At 33.4% G+C, this 18571-nt stretch overlaps 2 protein-coding genes across 3 annotated transcripts; both read right to left on the bottom strand.

The window, feature by feature from the left end:
* Positions 1-1427: 1427 nt before the first annotated feature.
* LOC113736769 (methanol O-anthraniloyltransferase-like) lies at positions 1428-3959 on the bottom strand. Of its 2 annotated transcripts, XM_072048109.1 has the most exons (3): positions 3503-3959; positions 2034-2558; positions 1779-1909 (listed from the first exon to the last, which is right to left on the bottom strand). In XM_072048109.1, the coding sequence occupies exons 1-3, from the start codon at positions 3932-3934 to the stop codon at positions 1892-1894; spliced, it is 975 nt and encodes a 324-aa protein (XP_071904210.1). In that variant the 5' UTR covers positions 3935-3959; the 3' UTR covers positions 1779-1891. The 2 variants fall into 2 exon arrangements, with proteins under 2 accessions (XP_027119671.2, XP_071904210.1); XM_027263870.2 differs by having other exon boundaries at positions 1428-2558.
* A 12323-nt stretch (positions 3960-16282) lies between these two features.
* On the bottom strand, positions 16283-18086 carry LOC113736761 (AT-hook motif nuclear-localized protein 21-like). The gene is made up of 2 exons (XM_027263858.2): positions 18032-18086; positions 16283-17102 (listed from the first exon to the last, which is right to left on the bottom strand). The coding sequence occupies exons 1-2, from the start codon at positions 18084-18086 to the stop codon at positions 16486-16488; spliced, it is 672 nt and encodes a 223-aa protein (XP_027119659.1). The 3' UTR covers positions 16283-16485.
* Between the last annotated feature and the right edge of the window lie 485 nt (positions 18087-18571).

The raw sequence follows: 18571 nt of genomic DNA on the forward strand, positions 1-18571 counted from the left end.
CACTGCGAATTTTTATATTTTGATAACTAATTTGATTGTGGAAATAAGAATGGCTCTCGGTTGTGGAGGGAAAATGGGGGGACCAGTGGAGGGAAGGGAAATTGGGAAGTGGGAACAAAGGAAGTGAATGATATGATTGGATGAATTGATCAAGAGAAAGAGTAGTTAGCGGCTTGGTTGTGGAAGGTAGTGGCTCTCGGTTGTGGGGGAAAAAGGGGGACCAGAGGAGGGAAGAGAAATTGGGGAGTGAGGTCCAAAGAAAGTGAATGATATGATTGGTACTTGCTAGTTGAAATGAAAAGACCTTTTTTTAACTTATTTTAAATGAAATTTGTGCCCCACGTATTTTTTTAGAATTTTAGTTTATGAACTAATTTAAAAAATCACGTAATTCTTTCGCATCCTTTCTAAGAAAACTCTGGGGACACACTTAAAATTATATCAAAATTGTATAAGTATTATAGGAATTTAAGGCCCCAGTGCCCTCACCTTAAATCCGCCCCTAGTGTCGCTACCGATACATTCCTAACTATCAATTTTCAAAGATCAATTACCAATCAAACCCCCATGTGACCTTCATTTGCTGCAATTGATGAACTCCTTGTGATATAGCAGATTATTTCCATGGTGATTATTGATGAACTGTAAGCCTTGAATAGATTTGCTAGCATAATCGGGTTCTTTTCTTTCTTTTATACCTGAACACATCAGCATATCTTTGTACATATTGATATGTGCACGAATATCAGTCATCATGCCAATTATTAATTGGCTCCAAATAGGTGCTACCGAAAAGTTCTTAGCAGCTGATTATGATTAATCAATATCGGGTGAATATCAGCCATCATGCCAATTATTGATCGGTTTCAAATGAACGCTACTGATAAGTTGTAAATATTGCACCAATAATTACGAATAAAACCATAAAATTACATGCCTTATCTAAGATATATATAGTACCGCTGAGCTTAGATGATGATCCAACCTATTTCAGAAATAAACCAAGGGAACAACAATTAAATTAAAGATTTTTCTAAAGAAAAGAATACCACTGCAATACTACATCAAAAAAGAGTCCACCTATATAGAGCGACTGAAAATCACAACATTTTTAAACAATAAAGACAAACAAAGGAATCTCTAAAATTAAGGAGATGGATTATCTTTTAGTTTGTGTCATTTGGAGAAAATGTAATTTCAAAGGTACAAAAATCTTGATGTATACAAGTGGTAGTATACTTCAATCATGAAATTGCTTGATTTGTATTCTTGAGCACGAAGTGGAATTTCCCACTTTGGTGTACACCAGTTCGTCTCACTGGATTTTATTATAAGAATTTTATTGTCGCTAACAGAAACCCACAAAAGAAAGAGGAATCACAATTCAAAATTTCCATAAAGTCAAGTAGACATATAATTCCCGAAAAGACCCAGATAATGATTTTCTTTTTTTTAGGCAAACTATATATCTTTTCGATAAACCAAGAGAAAACACAAAAAGCAGAAGGTTTGCATTGCAAGTGCAATATGCACTGTAGCACAAAAGTCGACAACCTATTATTTAGCAATAATAAAATGAGTAAAATCCAAACAAAGATTTTATTATTGCTTTAAAGCATAGATATAATCTTTGGATGCCAAAATTTGTTGCATTCGTCCATTGGCCCCTTGATCATTTTCTCCATCTCCTTCTGAAAATTTTCCATGGCTGCAACTGGCAAGCAAACTGCCACCACCAACCCATCATCTCCTTGGGTATTTCGAAGTCGCGAATAAACTGTCATATTAAAAGTTGGTCCTCCATCCATAGTTCCACCATAAATTGGCTTTCCCCAGCCAAAATCTACCTCGTCAATTCCAGTTCTTGATGCATCCGAAACAATCCAATCCTTCAACAGCGTAGAATACCCTGGTTTTCCATGCAAAACACTATAGTCAATGGCTGACTTGATGAAGTCCTCAGTTACTTGATGTTTTGCTTTCTTCACTAGCTCTAATGCATAGACAAATGAATTGTTGTACAATTGGCTGACCTTTGAGACTGCAGCGGGAGAGACAAAACCATTGCCATAATAACCACTAGGCAACTTTGGTTTATTTTTACCACGAACATTGACTGCATAGGTAAGAGTAACGAATTCTTCAGGATCCAATTGTAAGGCTATTGTTCTTGATCTCCATACAAGTGCAGTTACCAAATCAAATTTTGTTGCATAAGGAATGTTTGGTGGAAGATATTTCTTGATGGCTTTTATCTCTTGTGCTCCAAAAAAGAAGCCTCTGCGTACAAGGTTGAGAGGGGAGGCCAATATTGTAGGCTCTGTGCAACTATTACTGTTTTTCTCCACCTGGAACTCATTATGCATACATGTGACGTATGGTGGATTTCTTGCACTTAAGAGCCATCTTTGCCACACAGGTAACGGAGAAGGTGCTGATGATGGGTCTTTGGATATTTGGCTTACTGCATTCAGAAACTGGACTAAGCCAACTGCATCACTAATTGCATGGTTTATGCGAATTGCAAGGACAAGTCCACCACAGATCAAGCGAGTCACCTGAATTTTGACCCCAAAAGAAATGAAAATGAAAATAAGAAAGTTTTCAAGCAAAGTTTGTAAATAAGTAGGAATTTTGGAAAGTATATTTGGAAAGTATAATTGGAGCTTTCTAGTAAAAATTCTTCAATACAGTGAGAAACTTCATTTTAATGATAACTTTATCTACTTAATATTGTGCAGCTAATTCTATTATTATTAACAGCAAACTACACAGAATAGCCACTAGTATAGCGACTTTGTGCGTTCACTGCCATTTTGAAATAAAAAAAATAGTTGAATGACTAATGTATAAGATTTCAATAATACAATGGTCAGTGGAGTTTTTTGTCCTAATAAGAAAAAAATGTTATAGCTCCACGTATTTAGATTGTTTCCTTATATTCCGACAAATTCACATAGTCCTACTCCTCCATAACTACTTAACTACCACTATTTTAGAGTGTAAATTACTAGTAACCCCGTAGTCTCTTATGCTATCATGTAACTCCTTTAAAGTTTCAAAATATCTATAAACTTCCTTGTGTTTTGATATAGAGTGAAAATTTGACGGAAAACAGTCTCTAATGTTATTAGAAGAAATGGTAGTATTGTCCGTGTTTAAATATTAAATGAAACAAAGATCTATCCGTCTATACAATCATAGACGGATTATGTAAATAGATGCAAAATCATAAAGGGTTCAAGATTCAAGTGAATATTTATGTAAATATACAAGAGGGTTAAGTGGACATTATAATATCCTCACACAGGCTTTTAGAGTATGTTTGGATATATTTCACTGCAATTGGAAGTACTTTCCACCTATTTTCTACTTTAACGTAGAACCACTTGTAAAGGGTAGATGGTCATATAGCAATTTGTAGATAACCAAACAAATGTATACAGTTTGGCTGGAAGATGAAGAGTCCAGAGTTAGATGGTCAAACGAATGTTTTGCCCACCTGAATCAACATCAATGGACTGTCCAAGATCTCTGTAGAGTCAGAAGCATCCACTAAGAACTCCTTTGAGTAAGGAAATGGTGGCTGCATGAAGTCACGAAGTTGATCGAGCCCAACCTCTGCAATGGCTTCTCTAAACACCACCCCTTCAGCTGTGCAGTTGACAAGAATCTTATCTGAAGGCCCTTCAATGAGCCTGCCTGCATAGGGATAGTAATAAACAAGTGCTTTAGCTACTGCATCCCTAATCACCCCAACAGGGTTCTTTTCGTCCAAGAATTGATTATAGCTAAAAAACATAATCATGGGTAAATGAAATCTGTGGCCCTTTTGATCGTCTATATCAGAAAGTGGTCTTATTTCACGGGGAGTAGGTTTTGCAGGGACAATCAACTCTGCTTCCTTATGTCTCACTAAAAATTGCCTGGCCATTTTTTTTGCTTTCTTGTTTGGGGGGGTGGGGGAGGGGGAAGTGTAGGGGTGCTAATTGAAACTTTTAAAAGTTTGGTAGCTACTAAGTCTCGTTATGTGTTCTCATATTTATAGGACTTTTGAGCGAGAGAAAGAAAATGTGCTATATGCTATGAATTCTCTATCTCATTTCTTGTTTCAATCTCTATCTCACTCTTGATTTTGTTGGTATGTGTGAGTGTTTTATGTGATATATCCAATATACTAAAATAGTGTTGCAAGGAAAAAAACATGACGAAAAAAAATTAAAAAGATGATAAAGATCGAAACAAAAAATCGAACGATAAAAAAAAACCATGAAATTGGAGCGGTTATATATTTGAGAACGGAACTAACTTCACAGGTACATGCACGGATAACAACATTTGGTGTCTTAAGCGTGGAAACTTAACTTCCGACAAACACTTTGGGCCCTGGCCAGCATAACAACTTCATAATGGGGTTTTATTTCACTATCAAGACAGGAAAGGGTGAGAATAGAAGCAAAGATAGAACATATTCCAATGTGTTTAACTACAGTATTTAGCTACGGAATAAGGGTGCGTTTGATCAAATTGAAGTGTAAAATATGAAATTTAAAATCTAAATTCATTAAATTATTGAATTATTAAATATTAAATCTAATATATTTGAGTGCATATTACATTCAATGATAAGTGGACAGTTTATCACTTAATTTTGGGAGCAAGTTTTGCCTAGAAAATTCAATGTTATTTAATTAATTCAGATGTTTAATTTTTTGTTATCAAACGATCTAGATATATTAAAATCTGATTCAATTAAATTTAAATACTGAATTAGATTATTAAACAGGACCTAACTCATCAATATCCTACAAAGGAAGAACATATTACAATGTGTGCAGATACACTATTACAATTTGCCATGAAAATCTGAAAAGTCTGGCAGCGTGCGTCATTCCCTAATCCAATGAAAATGCCAGATGATACAGTATTTCAACAGGTAAAGGAACCATTCTGATTCTGAAAGGAGAATCACATTATACTTTCCAACTCTCGTTGCTACTCCCTCTGTCCCAGAATAAGGGACATTTTTGGGGATTCTAATTTATTATGCATAGTTCAATCAATTTGAATGTGAGATATCTTTTTTCAATTATGCCCCTTTGACTGATATCAAAGCTAATTGTTATCTATATTGATGTGAAAAGAATCTGTGGGTCCATATAAAATGAAAGCTCTTTTTCATGCTGTTACCAAGCACGCGCTTATTTATGGCTATCAAAATTTTTGGTGCTTTCCACGTAGGGGTGCAAACGAGTCGAATCGAGCCGAGTTTCCAGTTAATTTTGTGAAGTTCGAGCTCGAGCTCGAGCTCAAAAAATAAAAAAATAATAATAAATTTATTTTTCAAAAATAAAAAATAATTATTTATTTTTAAAAATAAAAAATAATTATTTATTTTTAAAAATAAATAAAATAATAATTTTTTAACAAATAATAAAATACTAGGGATATATGTGTAATTTTACTATTAAAATAAAAAATAAAAAAATATATATATATATATAATTGAGCTCGCGAGCCCAACGAGCTTAATATTTTTTATTAGCTCGAACTCGTACTCGTACTCGAGCCATTCGCGATCGGCTCGCGATTGGCTCGATTTGTGAACACCCCTATTTCCATGCACCTTTCTTTTGGATGCCTATTTATTGCTTTTGTGGGTTCCATCATACTTATTTTTTATTTTATCAATGTCTCTTCTGAAGGGTACAAATGGAATGTTAGAGAAAAAAATTGTAGTGTGACTCAAATTTTGAGACATGCAGAAAGGTGAACTATGACAATAGTAATGGGACAGAGGAAGTATTTTTTTCTAGATTTCTTTTGCATCGCCGTATTATAGTCTCGTAACCCTATCAAAATCGTCTTCTAAATGTTATTTTCTACTAGAGCTCATTACATTTTCATTAACTCATTAATTTGTACTCATTAACTCGCACCGAAAAGAAAGAGAGGGAATATAAAATTTGTAATGTGTCTTTCTAATAATGGACGCTTTCTAGTTTCTATTTCACAAAAATCAGATGCCGGCGGTTGGTTCCTTTTGGCTCTTTAATAGTACTACTTGAACAAATGTACATAGTAATTACTGACGTATCGCTACTCATTTGTTATCCATGATCTGGTTTTGTCACTACCTGAATCCATAATAGTTTCTTTTTTTTTTTTTAAGAATGATAAAAATGAAGAAAGAGGAGGAATTGGGTAGTCAAAATTGAAATCTCAATGTAAAACGAAAAATTAAGCTCCCTTGGTTAGTTAGAAGGCTATGTAACAACAGTGGTCACTAAAAGTTTTCAGAATCTCATCTCGTTATGAATTCATCAAAGTCTTATTACTATTATTTCCTTCAATAGCCACTTGGCGTGTTTTTGGGTCAAACAGTGAAGCACAAAGGGGAAAGTATATGTCGATTTTTTTTTTTTTTTTGAAAAGTATAGGCAAGGGTGAGAATCGAAGCCAAATTAAAAAAAAATCAAAATTAAGTTCTTTACGCCTTGAACTATGATGGAAACTCTTGGCAAATCTTTGAAAACATCTATGCCATGAATGAAGAAAAAAAAATGCTAATGATGCTTTTAAAAAATCTATGCCATGAATGAAATTCAATGCTAATGATGCTTTTAAATGCAGCTAAATCATCCTAGACATGCAAAATGCGTAGTTAGATTTCACTAAACCACATTTATTTCGGGAAGGAGGGAGCACAAGAGGGATGTCTAGTATACAATTGCAACAACAATTGGTCAATTTGGAAATAGATGTTACAAGGGATAATTATCAAGTTAATTGCCCACAATAATTATCACTTTATCTCTTTCCGATTAATTGTAGGCCAATTCTGTTCATTGTCACAAAAAAACCTATTTATTGACTAATTTTTACCATTATGAGAACAAGTTTGTGTAAAAACCTAGGGGGCAAATTACAAATCTAGTCCTTGATGTTTGAGCTTTATATATTTTTTTTGTCTCTCAATTTTAAGATGAAACATTGGTCCTTTAAATTTGAGAGTTTAAAATTTTTTTTTTTAGCTGCTCAATTTTAACTTTTTTGCTTCTGTAAATTTTCCATGATTTCTTTTTTCTCCGGTTTGACCTAGTTGAACTTGAGTTCGAGTAATATTTCATCCTAATAAAATAATAAAAATATAAGGGACATACATGTAATTTCACCACTAAAAATATAAACTATAAAAAATATACAAATTCGATACGGCTTGATGAGCTACAAAATTGAATATCTATACACTTGGCTCGATCCAACTGGTCACCAAGTCAAATTGACCTTGATTGGAGCTTCATGAGCGAGCTCAATTTGTTTACAACTCTAATCACATCTTAATACTCCCAAAAAGAGTTGCAACAAAAACTTAAGGGATAATTTTAGAAACCTCCCTTGAGATTGATTTACGACAATTTCACATAGCACCCCTTTAATTATGAAAATTACACTAACCTACTATGTCAGTTTGATAGGACAAAATATCACAATTAGAAGCCCAAATTCTCTATAATACCATTAGTGAAATAGTTTTTCAAATAAAAGTGATTTTGCAAATTATTAGTTCTTTTTTTTTTTTTTTGCAAATGTAAAACTTGTATACATTGTTTTGGCTCTTGGAAACTCTTATAACCACAACTACAAATTCAATTTTTTACCTCAAGCATGTTGCTAGTTGAAATGAGTTCTCTCTATAACCTGCCATCCTTGTGCTTTGAACAGCTGTGGTTTGGCCTTAAGTTTCTTCGCTTGCTGCAATTAAAAGCTAAGAACTTATTACCTCTTAATTCAATAGGAAATTGCATGTTAATTTATGTTCCATTACCAGCCTTTTTTTTTTTTTCAATCTAGTTCCTCACCTGAAACAACGTTGCACATGCAACTGTTGTATAGGGACTACCAGTCAAAAGATATGAGACTTCCTCGTTCTTGTTTGCCTACTAAGAGGATCAGACCAGTTTCTACTTTTTCTTTTTTTTTCTTCTATTTTTTAAAGTATATTGCATGTCATAATTTCTTGTGAGAACATTAATGGTAATTTTGGAATGATGTTTTTTAAGAATTTCCTTTCAACTCTTTCATTCATTTTTTTTCTGACCAGGGGTAAATTTGTAACAAAGAACCATAAAGTCAGCGAGGTCAGTTTAATTTCTGAAATCAGAGGGGTGCTTGGTGAAATTATCAGAAACCTCAAGGGAAGTTTCTGAAATTGTTTAAAAAATTAAAAATGACGAAAAAACTAAAAAAATGATAAAGATTGAAAAAAGAAATCAAAAAATAAAAAGTAGTGGAGCAAAAAATGTGATGAAGAGAATTGAAAACTAGAAAATGACACCTACCCTGTTTGTAGTTATACATGAGGACTATTAGCCACAGGCTTGGGAGACGTATAATTGAGTATGCAAAATTAACTTCACAAGTACATGCACCTGGCTGGTGTATCCTTTTGGCGTTTTAAGTGTGGAAAACGAACTCCAGAGGTACATGCACATCGCTATTATAACAATATTTGGCGTTTTAAATGTAGAATGCCAAACCAAAAAGGGGCTCTAACATCAGCCTATAGCACGGGATAAGGGATGAGAATCCAACAGTGATAATTCACGATTACTCTATACATGTTGATGTTGATGAGTTACTCTTACCATACACAGTAAAACATGTTGCCAAATTCCCGATGAAGCGAATATATGACTGTTAGACAACAACCGAGACTAAGGCTTATTTGATAAAACTCAAGCTTGAAACACGGGACTATGCCGCTGTTGATGAGTTAGTCTTACTACAGACTAAGGCTTATTTGATAAAACTCAAGCTTGAAATCTCAATTCTTGAATCCAAAAATTAAATAGTGAAACTATTATGTTGCTAAATTGATAAAGGTATATGTTTGATAACTAACTGAGTTATAGTACTAAATTGAAATACCACACAAATATTATACTTTCATCCTTAAAAAAATTGTCTTTATTTGCATATTTGGAGAGAAAGAAAAGTGTTTTGTGTGAGAGAAAATAATTAAACAATTGAGAGATAGTACTTAAGTGTGTGTGTGTGTGTGTGTATTTGTGTGTGTCTGCATGTGTATATATGTGTGTCAAATAGAACGAGAGCAAATGCATACTTTGTGCAAGAGTGTATATAGAATGAGAGTGCATTTGATAAAATTGAAGTATAAAAACTGAAATTTGAAGTCTAAAATCTAAAATATGAATCCATTAAATTAGTGAATTATTAAATATTAAATTTGATATATTTGAATGTATATCACATTAAGTGATAAGTGAATAACTTATCACTTAGTTTTTTGGAGCAAATTTCATCTAGAAAATTCAGTACCACTTAATTAATTTAGGTGTTCTAGCTTTGGTTATCAAACACATATGGACATGTTAAGATATGATTCCATTAAATTTAAGTGCTGAATTGGGTCCTCTAATAGGGCCTAAGACCCTATTTGATAAAACTAAAGTTTGAAAACTGAAATTTAAAAATTAAATACTGAAAATATTAAGTCACCAAATTGATAAAGATATGTGTTTGATAACTAATTGAATTATAGCAGTAAATTGAAATATCACACAATATTATACTTTCACCCTAAAAAATTGTCTTTATTTGTATATTTGTTAAGAAAGAAAAATGTTTTGTGTGAGAAAACTAATTAAATAATTGAGAGATAGTACTTAAGTGTGTGTGTGTCGAATAGAATGAGAGCAAATATATACTTTGTGCAAAAACATATGTGAGTGTGTGATATGTGTGAGAAATGTATTATGTGTGATCAACTTAGAAAATTTAGTCCAAAATTTTTACTTAAAATTTTGTACACAAATTAAGTGGTGCTTAAAACATTAAGTTAGGCATTTCAGTTATCAAACATGCTGAATTCAAAAGTTTTGAATCAATTAATTTTCAACATTAAGTTGAATTATCAAACAAACCCTAACTCATCAACAACGTACAAAGTGAGAACATATTCCAATGTGTGCAAATACCTTAGCTTAGACATTTGGCATATCCCATTTCTTGTTTCAATCTCTATCTCACTCTCTATTTCTTGGCGTGTGTGAGGATATCATATGTAGGGCTGCAAAAGAGTCAAGAGTCAAGTTTTGACCTAAACAAGTTGAACATGACTCAATTTTATAAGACTTGAATTCAAACTTGAACTCGTCCAACTTGCACTCTAAAACTGGAGCTTGAACAATAGTTCAAGCATAGTCGAGTTTGAAGTCGAGTCTTCTCAAATTTGAGTGCAAACCTACTTGAGCTCAAATGAGAATAAAAAAAAAATTATTTTTTTAAAATAGGTAAAATAGACATTTCACCATTAATAAAAAAAAATACAGGAGATATATATGTAATTTCACCACTAAAAATATAAAATATACAAATTTGTTGGCTTAACGAACCAACAAGCCAAGTAGCTATATAAATTGCTTGACTTGGCTAGCTTGGCAAGCCAACTCGAGCTCGAGTCGAGCTTCGCGAGTTGACTCAACTTGTTTACAATCCCAATCAAGTGGTAATGTACCAAAATAATAAGTTGCAAGGAAAAATTAATAGATAATTTCAGAAACATCCCTTGAAGTTTTTGACAATTTCACCTAGCACCCCTCTAATCTTAAAAATTACACTAACCTCCTTTGTCAATTTGACGAGACAAAATATCATAATTGGAGGGCCAAAATTGTCTATGATATCCCTAGTGAAACAGCTTCTTCAAATCAAGGTGAATTTGCAAAATATTAGTTCTTCTTTTATTTTACTCAAAATGATCATTTTATTAAAACAATCACCAATGGAAAAAGTAGTATTTTATAACGGAAAAGGTTCGAGGAGATCTTGATCTGGTGGCTAAGATTGAGACCCTCCTACCCCCTTCCCACTTCTAAAATTCTGCTAGGAAAAAATTTACAATATGTATACATTGTTTTGGCTTTTGGAAACTTTATTGTTGCTTTTTTTTTTTACCTGAACTACAAATTCAATTGTTGCTCCTCGAGTATGTTGCCCGTTGAAATGAGTTCTCTCTATAACTTGTCATCCTTGTGCTTCGAAAAAGTGTGCTTGGGCTTTTAGTTTCTTTGCTTGCTGCACTTAAAAGCAAAGAACTTATTACCTCTTAATTTAATGGGAAATTGCATTTTAATTTATATTGTGTTACCACCTTTTTTTATCTAGTTCCTCACAAGAAATAACGTTGCACGTAGGGGTGGCAATTTTTGACACGATCTGAAAACACGACACGAACCTAACACAAAATTAATGAGTTTGGGTTGAGGTTTCGGGAATTCGAAAGTTTGGGTCAGAATCAGGTTGAACCCGAAAAGAAAACAGGTCGATTTCGGGTCAACCCGTGATGACCTGATATGACCCGATATGACCCGTTTACGAATTAAAAATAATTTAATAAACATAAAAATAATTTTATCTAACTAATCTAAGTTATTCTTTTTTTCAAAGGCATTAATTACTGAATCCTAAATGAATTTATTTAATTTGTGTGAAGTTGAAATTATTATATTTGGACAAATAATATATTATATTATTTTTTATTTTTATACTGTTTTAATTTATTTTATATTTTGTTTGGGATAAAACACTTTTACGGTGTTTAATTTATTTTAGATTTGATTTGGAATTATTTATTTAAATTTTTATTACTTGATTATGTAATTAGTTTTGTGAGAAATTAATTTTATTAGAAATTACAGTGATAAATTAATAAATTAAAATTAAATTTCGGGTCATTTCGGGTCGACCCGCCAACCCGTCAATCTGAAATTTTTGGGTTCGGGTCAGTATACCTGACCCGTCACGGGTTGTGCGGGTCGGGTTCGGGTCAATAGATTTTCTGACGGGTCGAGTCAGACCCGACCCGTCAGCCTGATTTGGACCCGAATTGCCACCCCTAGTTGCACGTGCAATGGTTATATTAGGCTTACAGGTCAACAAATATTATGGGACTTCTTCATTCTTGTTTTTCTACTAAGAGGATTGGACTAATTTTTACTTTTTCTTCTTTTACTATTCCATTTTTTAAAGTACATTACATGTCATAATTTCTTGTGAGAGCCTTAAGGGTAATTTCGGAATAATGTTAGTTTGTAGGATTTCCACTTAACCTTTTTCATTCACTTTTTCTAATAGGGGTAAATTTGTTACCACGAACTTTAAAATATAGGGGGTCAGTGTATTTTTTAAAATTAGAGGGACACCAGGTGAAATTATTAGAAAGCTCCAGGGAGGTTTTTGTAATTAATCCAAAAATTAAGCATGGCGAAAAAAATAATAAAAATTGAAACAGGAAATCCAAAAATAGGAAACTAGGATAACCAAAAGCGTGACAGAGGATTGAAAACTAGAAAACGACACCGACGTTGAACGTACAATTATGGAAAATTTACTTGGGGCGGGTATAACTCGCAAGTGCAGTTTTTATGGAAATTTATGGAAAATTGCTGTTTTCGGTGTGGAAAATTGACTGCACATGGCTAAAATGGCAACGTTTCGCGTTTTAAAGGGAGAATGGCAAGTCAAAGTGGGCTTTAATTTCAGCCTCTAGCAAGGGATAAGGGAAGATAACCCAACAGTGATCATTCACGATCACTCTCTGTTGATGTTGATGTTGATGTTGATAAGTTAGTCCTTCCATGTGAAACGTATTTATTTGCAAAACTCAAAACACCCTTAGCTCTAGAGTTTAGACACATGGAAAGAATTTGTGGATTGCTGTCTGGAAAAGTACAGGAAAGAGTGAATATCGAAGAAAAATTCAATAATTCAATAATGTCAAAGAGTTGCGTGGATAATGGAGACCAAGGTCTACGAACCGCTGATAAAATTGGGCGGATTTATCGTGTCAAGATAAAGACTAACTTGGCGGTGGAAGTGCCCAGATTTTTGGGAATTCTCTGGGCAGCAGGATCCACCTAGATTCCGTGAGTTGGTGTAGTAGATTTTAGTGATGAAGATTTTGGATTTAGTAAAGGAAGAAAACAAAAGGAAAATGGAAGGGAAAAGCAAAATATAGAAAATGAAAAATGAAGGGGAACAAAAAAAAAAAAAAGAAAAAAAGAAAAAAAGGAAGGAGCGAGATTTGTCTTCTGTTCAACAATGGATGTTGGAGAGGATGACATGTTTTTATAATTTCAATTTAGACCCTCAATTTACTTTTTGTTCTCAAATAAATTAAGAAAGTTAGTAAAATTTCAATTAAACCATATATGAACTATTGGTACGGATCGAAAATAGGGTTAGTATAGGAATTTTAAATCTTTCCTTTCAATTGGATGATTTCCATCCATTTCCCAAAGAAGTCCAAAGTATAGAGGGGTTATATGGGTATTTTTAAATAATAAGGGGGTTTCATGTACAATAGGCAAACCACATAGGAGATTTAGTGTATTTTACCCCCAAGAAAAATTCCTCTACCTTGCCAAATGAATATTCCTTTGAGAGTTAGAATCAGATATTCCAGCAACTATTTGGAGATTGTGGTGATACTAGGGTAACAAATGGAATGTACTAACTTTATTATGGAAAGAACAGTTTGTAACAACTATTAAATATTCTTCTAATTTGTTGTTAGATATGGCCATGATTTCAAAATTGCTAGTTCTGATGTAAAAATTGATGGTTTCAATTCTTCTAAAAGGTGAAACTTGAACCGACACTTATAAGGACAATTACGATTATGATTCTTGAACCTTTGGTACCAGTTTTATTCTAGTTATGATTTAAGTTTCTTCCAGATATGCTTCCGATTCTTTTGATTACATCTGAAAAATTATTATTATAAAATTGATTCTACGAAAATATGACAATGAATATAGAAAAAAATAAGGACTTTATTGTATTATTGTGTGTAAGGAAAAAGAAAAAATGATGCAAATTTTATATTTAAAAAAAAACCTAATTGTTGATTAGATTAAATTGGTTTTGGACTTAAATTAGTTACAGGGTCTGGATTTACTAATGGGATGGGGCAATGGGTTGTTGGGTAAGGATTAGAGCTGCTAATGTTGGGTGCTGACTATCGATATTGAATTTTAAACTAATCAAATAGATTTATATAGCAAGTATCTTTTTTTGCATGACTTGAACCGAGTCTAAATCGTCGGTTTTGATTTTAGTTTAAGTTTTTGGTAAATTTGAATCTAAATCTTTAGTTACGATTATGATTTTGATTTTGGTTTCAATTCAACAAACTATTAGTCTGGTTCTAATTCAAACTAGAACAGTGACCACTCCAATTTGTTGCCATCACCATTCAAAACTAAATGAGGAATTAGAAACTTTATAAAGGAATACGGGACTCAGTCACTGAGTTCACAAAGAAAGACAACGCAAAATTATCATCGACGTACTCAGAGGCATTAGAGATATGCTGAAGGATTTTTGCTACATACGAGTTTCACATGTAAGAAGAAAGAACAATGTTCCTATTCATTTATTGTCTCATTTGTCTCTGTCAAATGAGGGAAGCCACGTCTGGTTTGTAAACTTCCCAAAGGAAATTATGCACGCTGCAAAAGCAGATTTACTTTAATGAAACTCTGTTTTCATTATAAAAAAAAAACTTCAAAATCCAGTGATATTAGGGACATTTGCAAATATCAATTGTAAAGTGAACTTTCTACAAGCTCAATTTCAAGACGTGGCACCAAACCAATGTAGAGATTGAACACAAAATAAATCTGAGGTTTTTGATCTTCTCAAGGAGCATCTTTTTTCTTTTCTTTTCTTATTCCAATGATTTGCTGCAACTGCCATCATTGTTTGCATGTGCTTCTGTAAGTTTTCCATGTTTTCTTTTTCTCCTGTATGAAAAGACATGAATATTATGACAGATACATAACAAGAGAAGCGAGAAAAGTAAATAAGAAGTACAACATTAGTTGGAACTCTTCGTTGAATTTTGCAACTCCTTTATAGGAGCATTTTTTCTTTTCTTTTTGCAATTGTTATCATTGTTTGCTTGTGCTTCGGTAAATTTTCCATGTTTTCTTTTTCTCCTGTATGAAAAGATAAGAATATTATGATAGATACGTAACAAGAGAAGTGAGAAAAGTAAATAAGTACATTATTAGTTGAATCTCTTTGTTGAAGTTTGCAACTCCTGTATCAGAATGACTTGCTGCACTCTGCATGTAATGTAATTATATATTTTGTATGGTAGACTTTTCAAAAAAAACAAAAAATTAATTACCTTCACCTCAATATCATTTTGGAATTGTAAAAAATCTTTCCAAATTTGCAATTGTAAAATATTAAATGATGCGAGTGAATTTTCATTTTGGAATAGTAGAAATTCTTTCCGAATTTGCAATTGTAAAATATTGAATGATACAAGTGATAAAATTCAGGAAGCATTATAAATTTAAGTGAAAATGGCCAAATTATTGCCTAAAATATTTACTAAAGGTATTTTAGTTTTGGCCAATGTGATCCTTAAGCACAAGGGGTTTTTCTAATAGCTGCCCAATAGGCACTTATTAATACACGTACATTCCACCCAATCTACCATATATGTACGTATACTAACAATTATTGCTTCCGCTTGCATTTATATATTTTTTCTATTTAATCATTTTGTAATTATATACTTTCTTTAATTAATCTTATATTTCTAAAATCTAGCACCTAAAATATATCTTAATAGGTGCTTCCGTTAAAGACCATAAACATAATTCTCTAATCCATCTAAGTTCCTCTAAGGTGGCGCCACCACTTAAAGTCAACCGCACCTCTGTTTATCAATTAAACAAAAGTATTTTAAAAACTTCAAATATGGGGCTACAATAAATCAAGTAAATTAAAAAACAATGGATCCATATGAAATGAAGTATTTTACAAAATTTTGGGCACTTTTAAAATTTCTTATTTTAGTTTTCACTCCTCCCCTACCTCGACCCTCCCTATCACCACTACTACAAAAGTGTCCTTTTATGACATTCAAAACCGTCATTATAGATTTATGTCATGACGTTTAGGCTCTAATGACGCTCTATTAGAAGCGTCATCCATTCTAGCGTCACGATAGGTTTATGACAGTTTTAAGTGTCCCAATTTATCATTATTATGACACTATTAAATGTCATTATCTATGCATATTATAACACTTTCAAATGACAAGAAATGTTGGGGTACAATAATATATCATGACGCTTTTTTAGTATAAGTAGATAGAAATATTATGACACTTTTGAAGAGTAACTAGACCAGGCTTTTATGACATTTTCTACTTGTCAGTGTAGCATCCAAATTAAAGTGTTCCAACTTCCTGCTGCATATCATATGACGGCAGAAACCACATTTCATCCTGCCACACAAGCATCTCCAATCCTAAATTTTGAAGGATTGTAACGTAGCTAGTACAATAATATAAAAAAAGCAATACAATCATCCAAACTTGTGCAAAAGTACATCATCCAAACAATCCACACCAAAAGTGTCTACAAATTATATACTAATTTAGAATAAGGGAAGCCCTAAAGATGGATCAGAAAATTTATTATTTGAGCCACCAGCAACAGCACCACTACTGCCACTGCCATCGCCACCAACGGAGGGCTGAGACACCATAGGTGGCTCTTCATCCAAAGACAGTCTTTCATATGCTACGTTAGTGAAAGAAGCAGCAATAACAATCACAGGTCCAGAAGCAATCAAAGCTCCCACAACATTTCCTCCAACAACTTGATCGTATCTACCAGCCAAATATATGGTCAAATTGGTGGCACCCGGTGGAGCTAGTGGTGGAAGGAAGGAGCCCGACAATGATAAAACCTCGAACCAGCCATGTAATGTCATGACTGAGCCGGCAGCAGCCGGTTGCCTCAAACTCACATTTTTGACCGTGCCACTACTACTGAATATGCAAATACCTCTTTGCCTTTTTCTAACATATGTTGCAATTAATTCAAACACATCACAGCCGCTGCTGACCTCTAATTTATGTGCTTGGAGCGTGTTGGCGCTCTCTTGAGTGATTATCACCGGGGGTTTAGGCTTGTTTTTGGAGTTAGGTGGCCGGCCTCTTGGCCGATGAGCTACAACATCGCCTGAGCTTGTGTTTGATGTGACCAGCTCTATATAGACAAAACCAGTTAAATATCTCAAACAGAAAATGCATGTTCAAACTAAAGATCCGAAGAGAAAACATAAAGACACATTCAACCATGTTGCAGTATTTCAGTTCTCTATTCAACTCAAGATTAGTTTATAAAATAAATTTCAAAAAAAGAAGGCAGAGCCTTGGCAAAAAACTAAAGGGCATGCTGCTTGGAAGAATTGAGTAAACTAGAGAGCAAATCCATTTGGCAAGCAATGAAAAACTCGTTTAGTCAATTTATCAAACATGTAGTGGGTCACAGATGCTACCAAACTGATGTTAAAGAAGGCTATAACATTTACTTGGAATCTTTCGACGGCATCCAAAAAACAATTATCTTTCGACGGCATCCATTTAGACCTAAAGTTAAAATTATCTCTTAAATACAAGAAATCAAAAAGAAAACAACCTTGATGTTAACAAAAAGTTGAATCATTGATATTCAATAAACTAAACAAACATCTTAATCATCATACCTTCATCGGTGGGATGAATCCTACTTGCTTCCTCCTTGAAAAATTAGCAGATTGGCAAGAAAATTGGCTAAATCTGCCCTAAATTGAGAGAAACAAGAGAGGGAGGGAATCACAGTACAAAAAGAGAGAAAATGCAGCGGGTGAGGAGAGATGTGATGGATGTGGTAAGTAAGAAAAGGGAGGAAATATTAGAATTTTGGGTGAAAATAATCACGCGCTAAAACATAGAGCCAATTTTCAAAATTAAGGATGATACGGTGTAGTTTTGTCTATTTTTGGCACCTTTTTAATGACACTCCTTACTAACTGTCATGTTAACACCCTATTATGACATTTAGGAAAAAATGTCATAATATAAGTGTCACTAAAAGCTATTTTTCTAGTAGTGCACCCCTCTTTTCCCATCTCCACCACCTCTTCACCTCTGCACCTTCCCCAATTCCTACCACCAACCCGCTGCCCCCTCTCCCCACCAAACCCACCATCCTCTCCACTCCCCTCCAATCATGAAAAGCTGATAAATTCCGAACCCGCACCACATTCCTTCCCCCAAAATATTTTTTTGATTTACTTGAATTTGTTATATCCCCACGCCCAAAGTTTCCAAAACATGATTTTGGTGGTAGTGCTGCTGCAGAAGGATTTAATTGGACCGAAAATTAACTTTAAAAATCACATTGACCAAAACTAGAGTTTGGATATTAAATCAGCTTTAGTAAATATGTTTAGGGACAAATTTGACCATTTCTCATAATTTTAAAATGATCTAAGTATAGAAAAATTATGTTGATATCTTTTGAATTACTTTTTTCCTTTTTTTTGGATGGATTTTTTGTCTACACTGCCAAGTATCATTTAATATGAAAAATATTTGTTAGATAGTAAAAAAATAAAAACAGTTTAATATTCATACCTTATATTGTGAACAACTTTGATGATGTTCATCTTTTAGCAGGGAAAGAGGTGCTTT

Source organism: Coffea arabica, chromosome 1c (assembly GCF_036785885.1).
Source record: "Coffea arabica cultivar ET-39 chromosome 1c, Coffea Arabica ET-39 HiFi, whole genome shotgun sequence".
Taxonomy (NCBI): domain Eukaryota; kingdom Viridiplantae; phylum Streptophyta; class Magnoliopsida; order Gentianales; family Rubiaceae; genus Coffea; species Coffea arabica.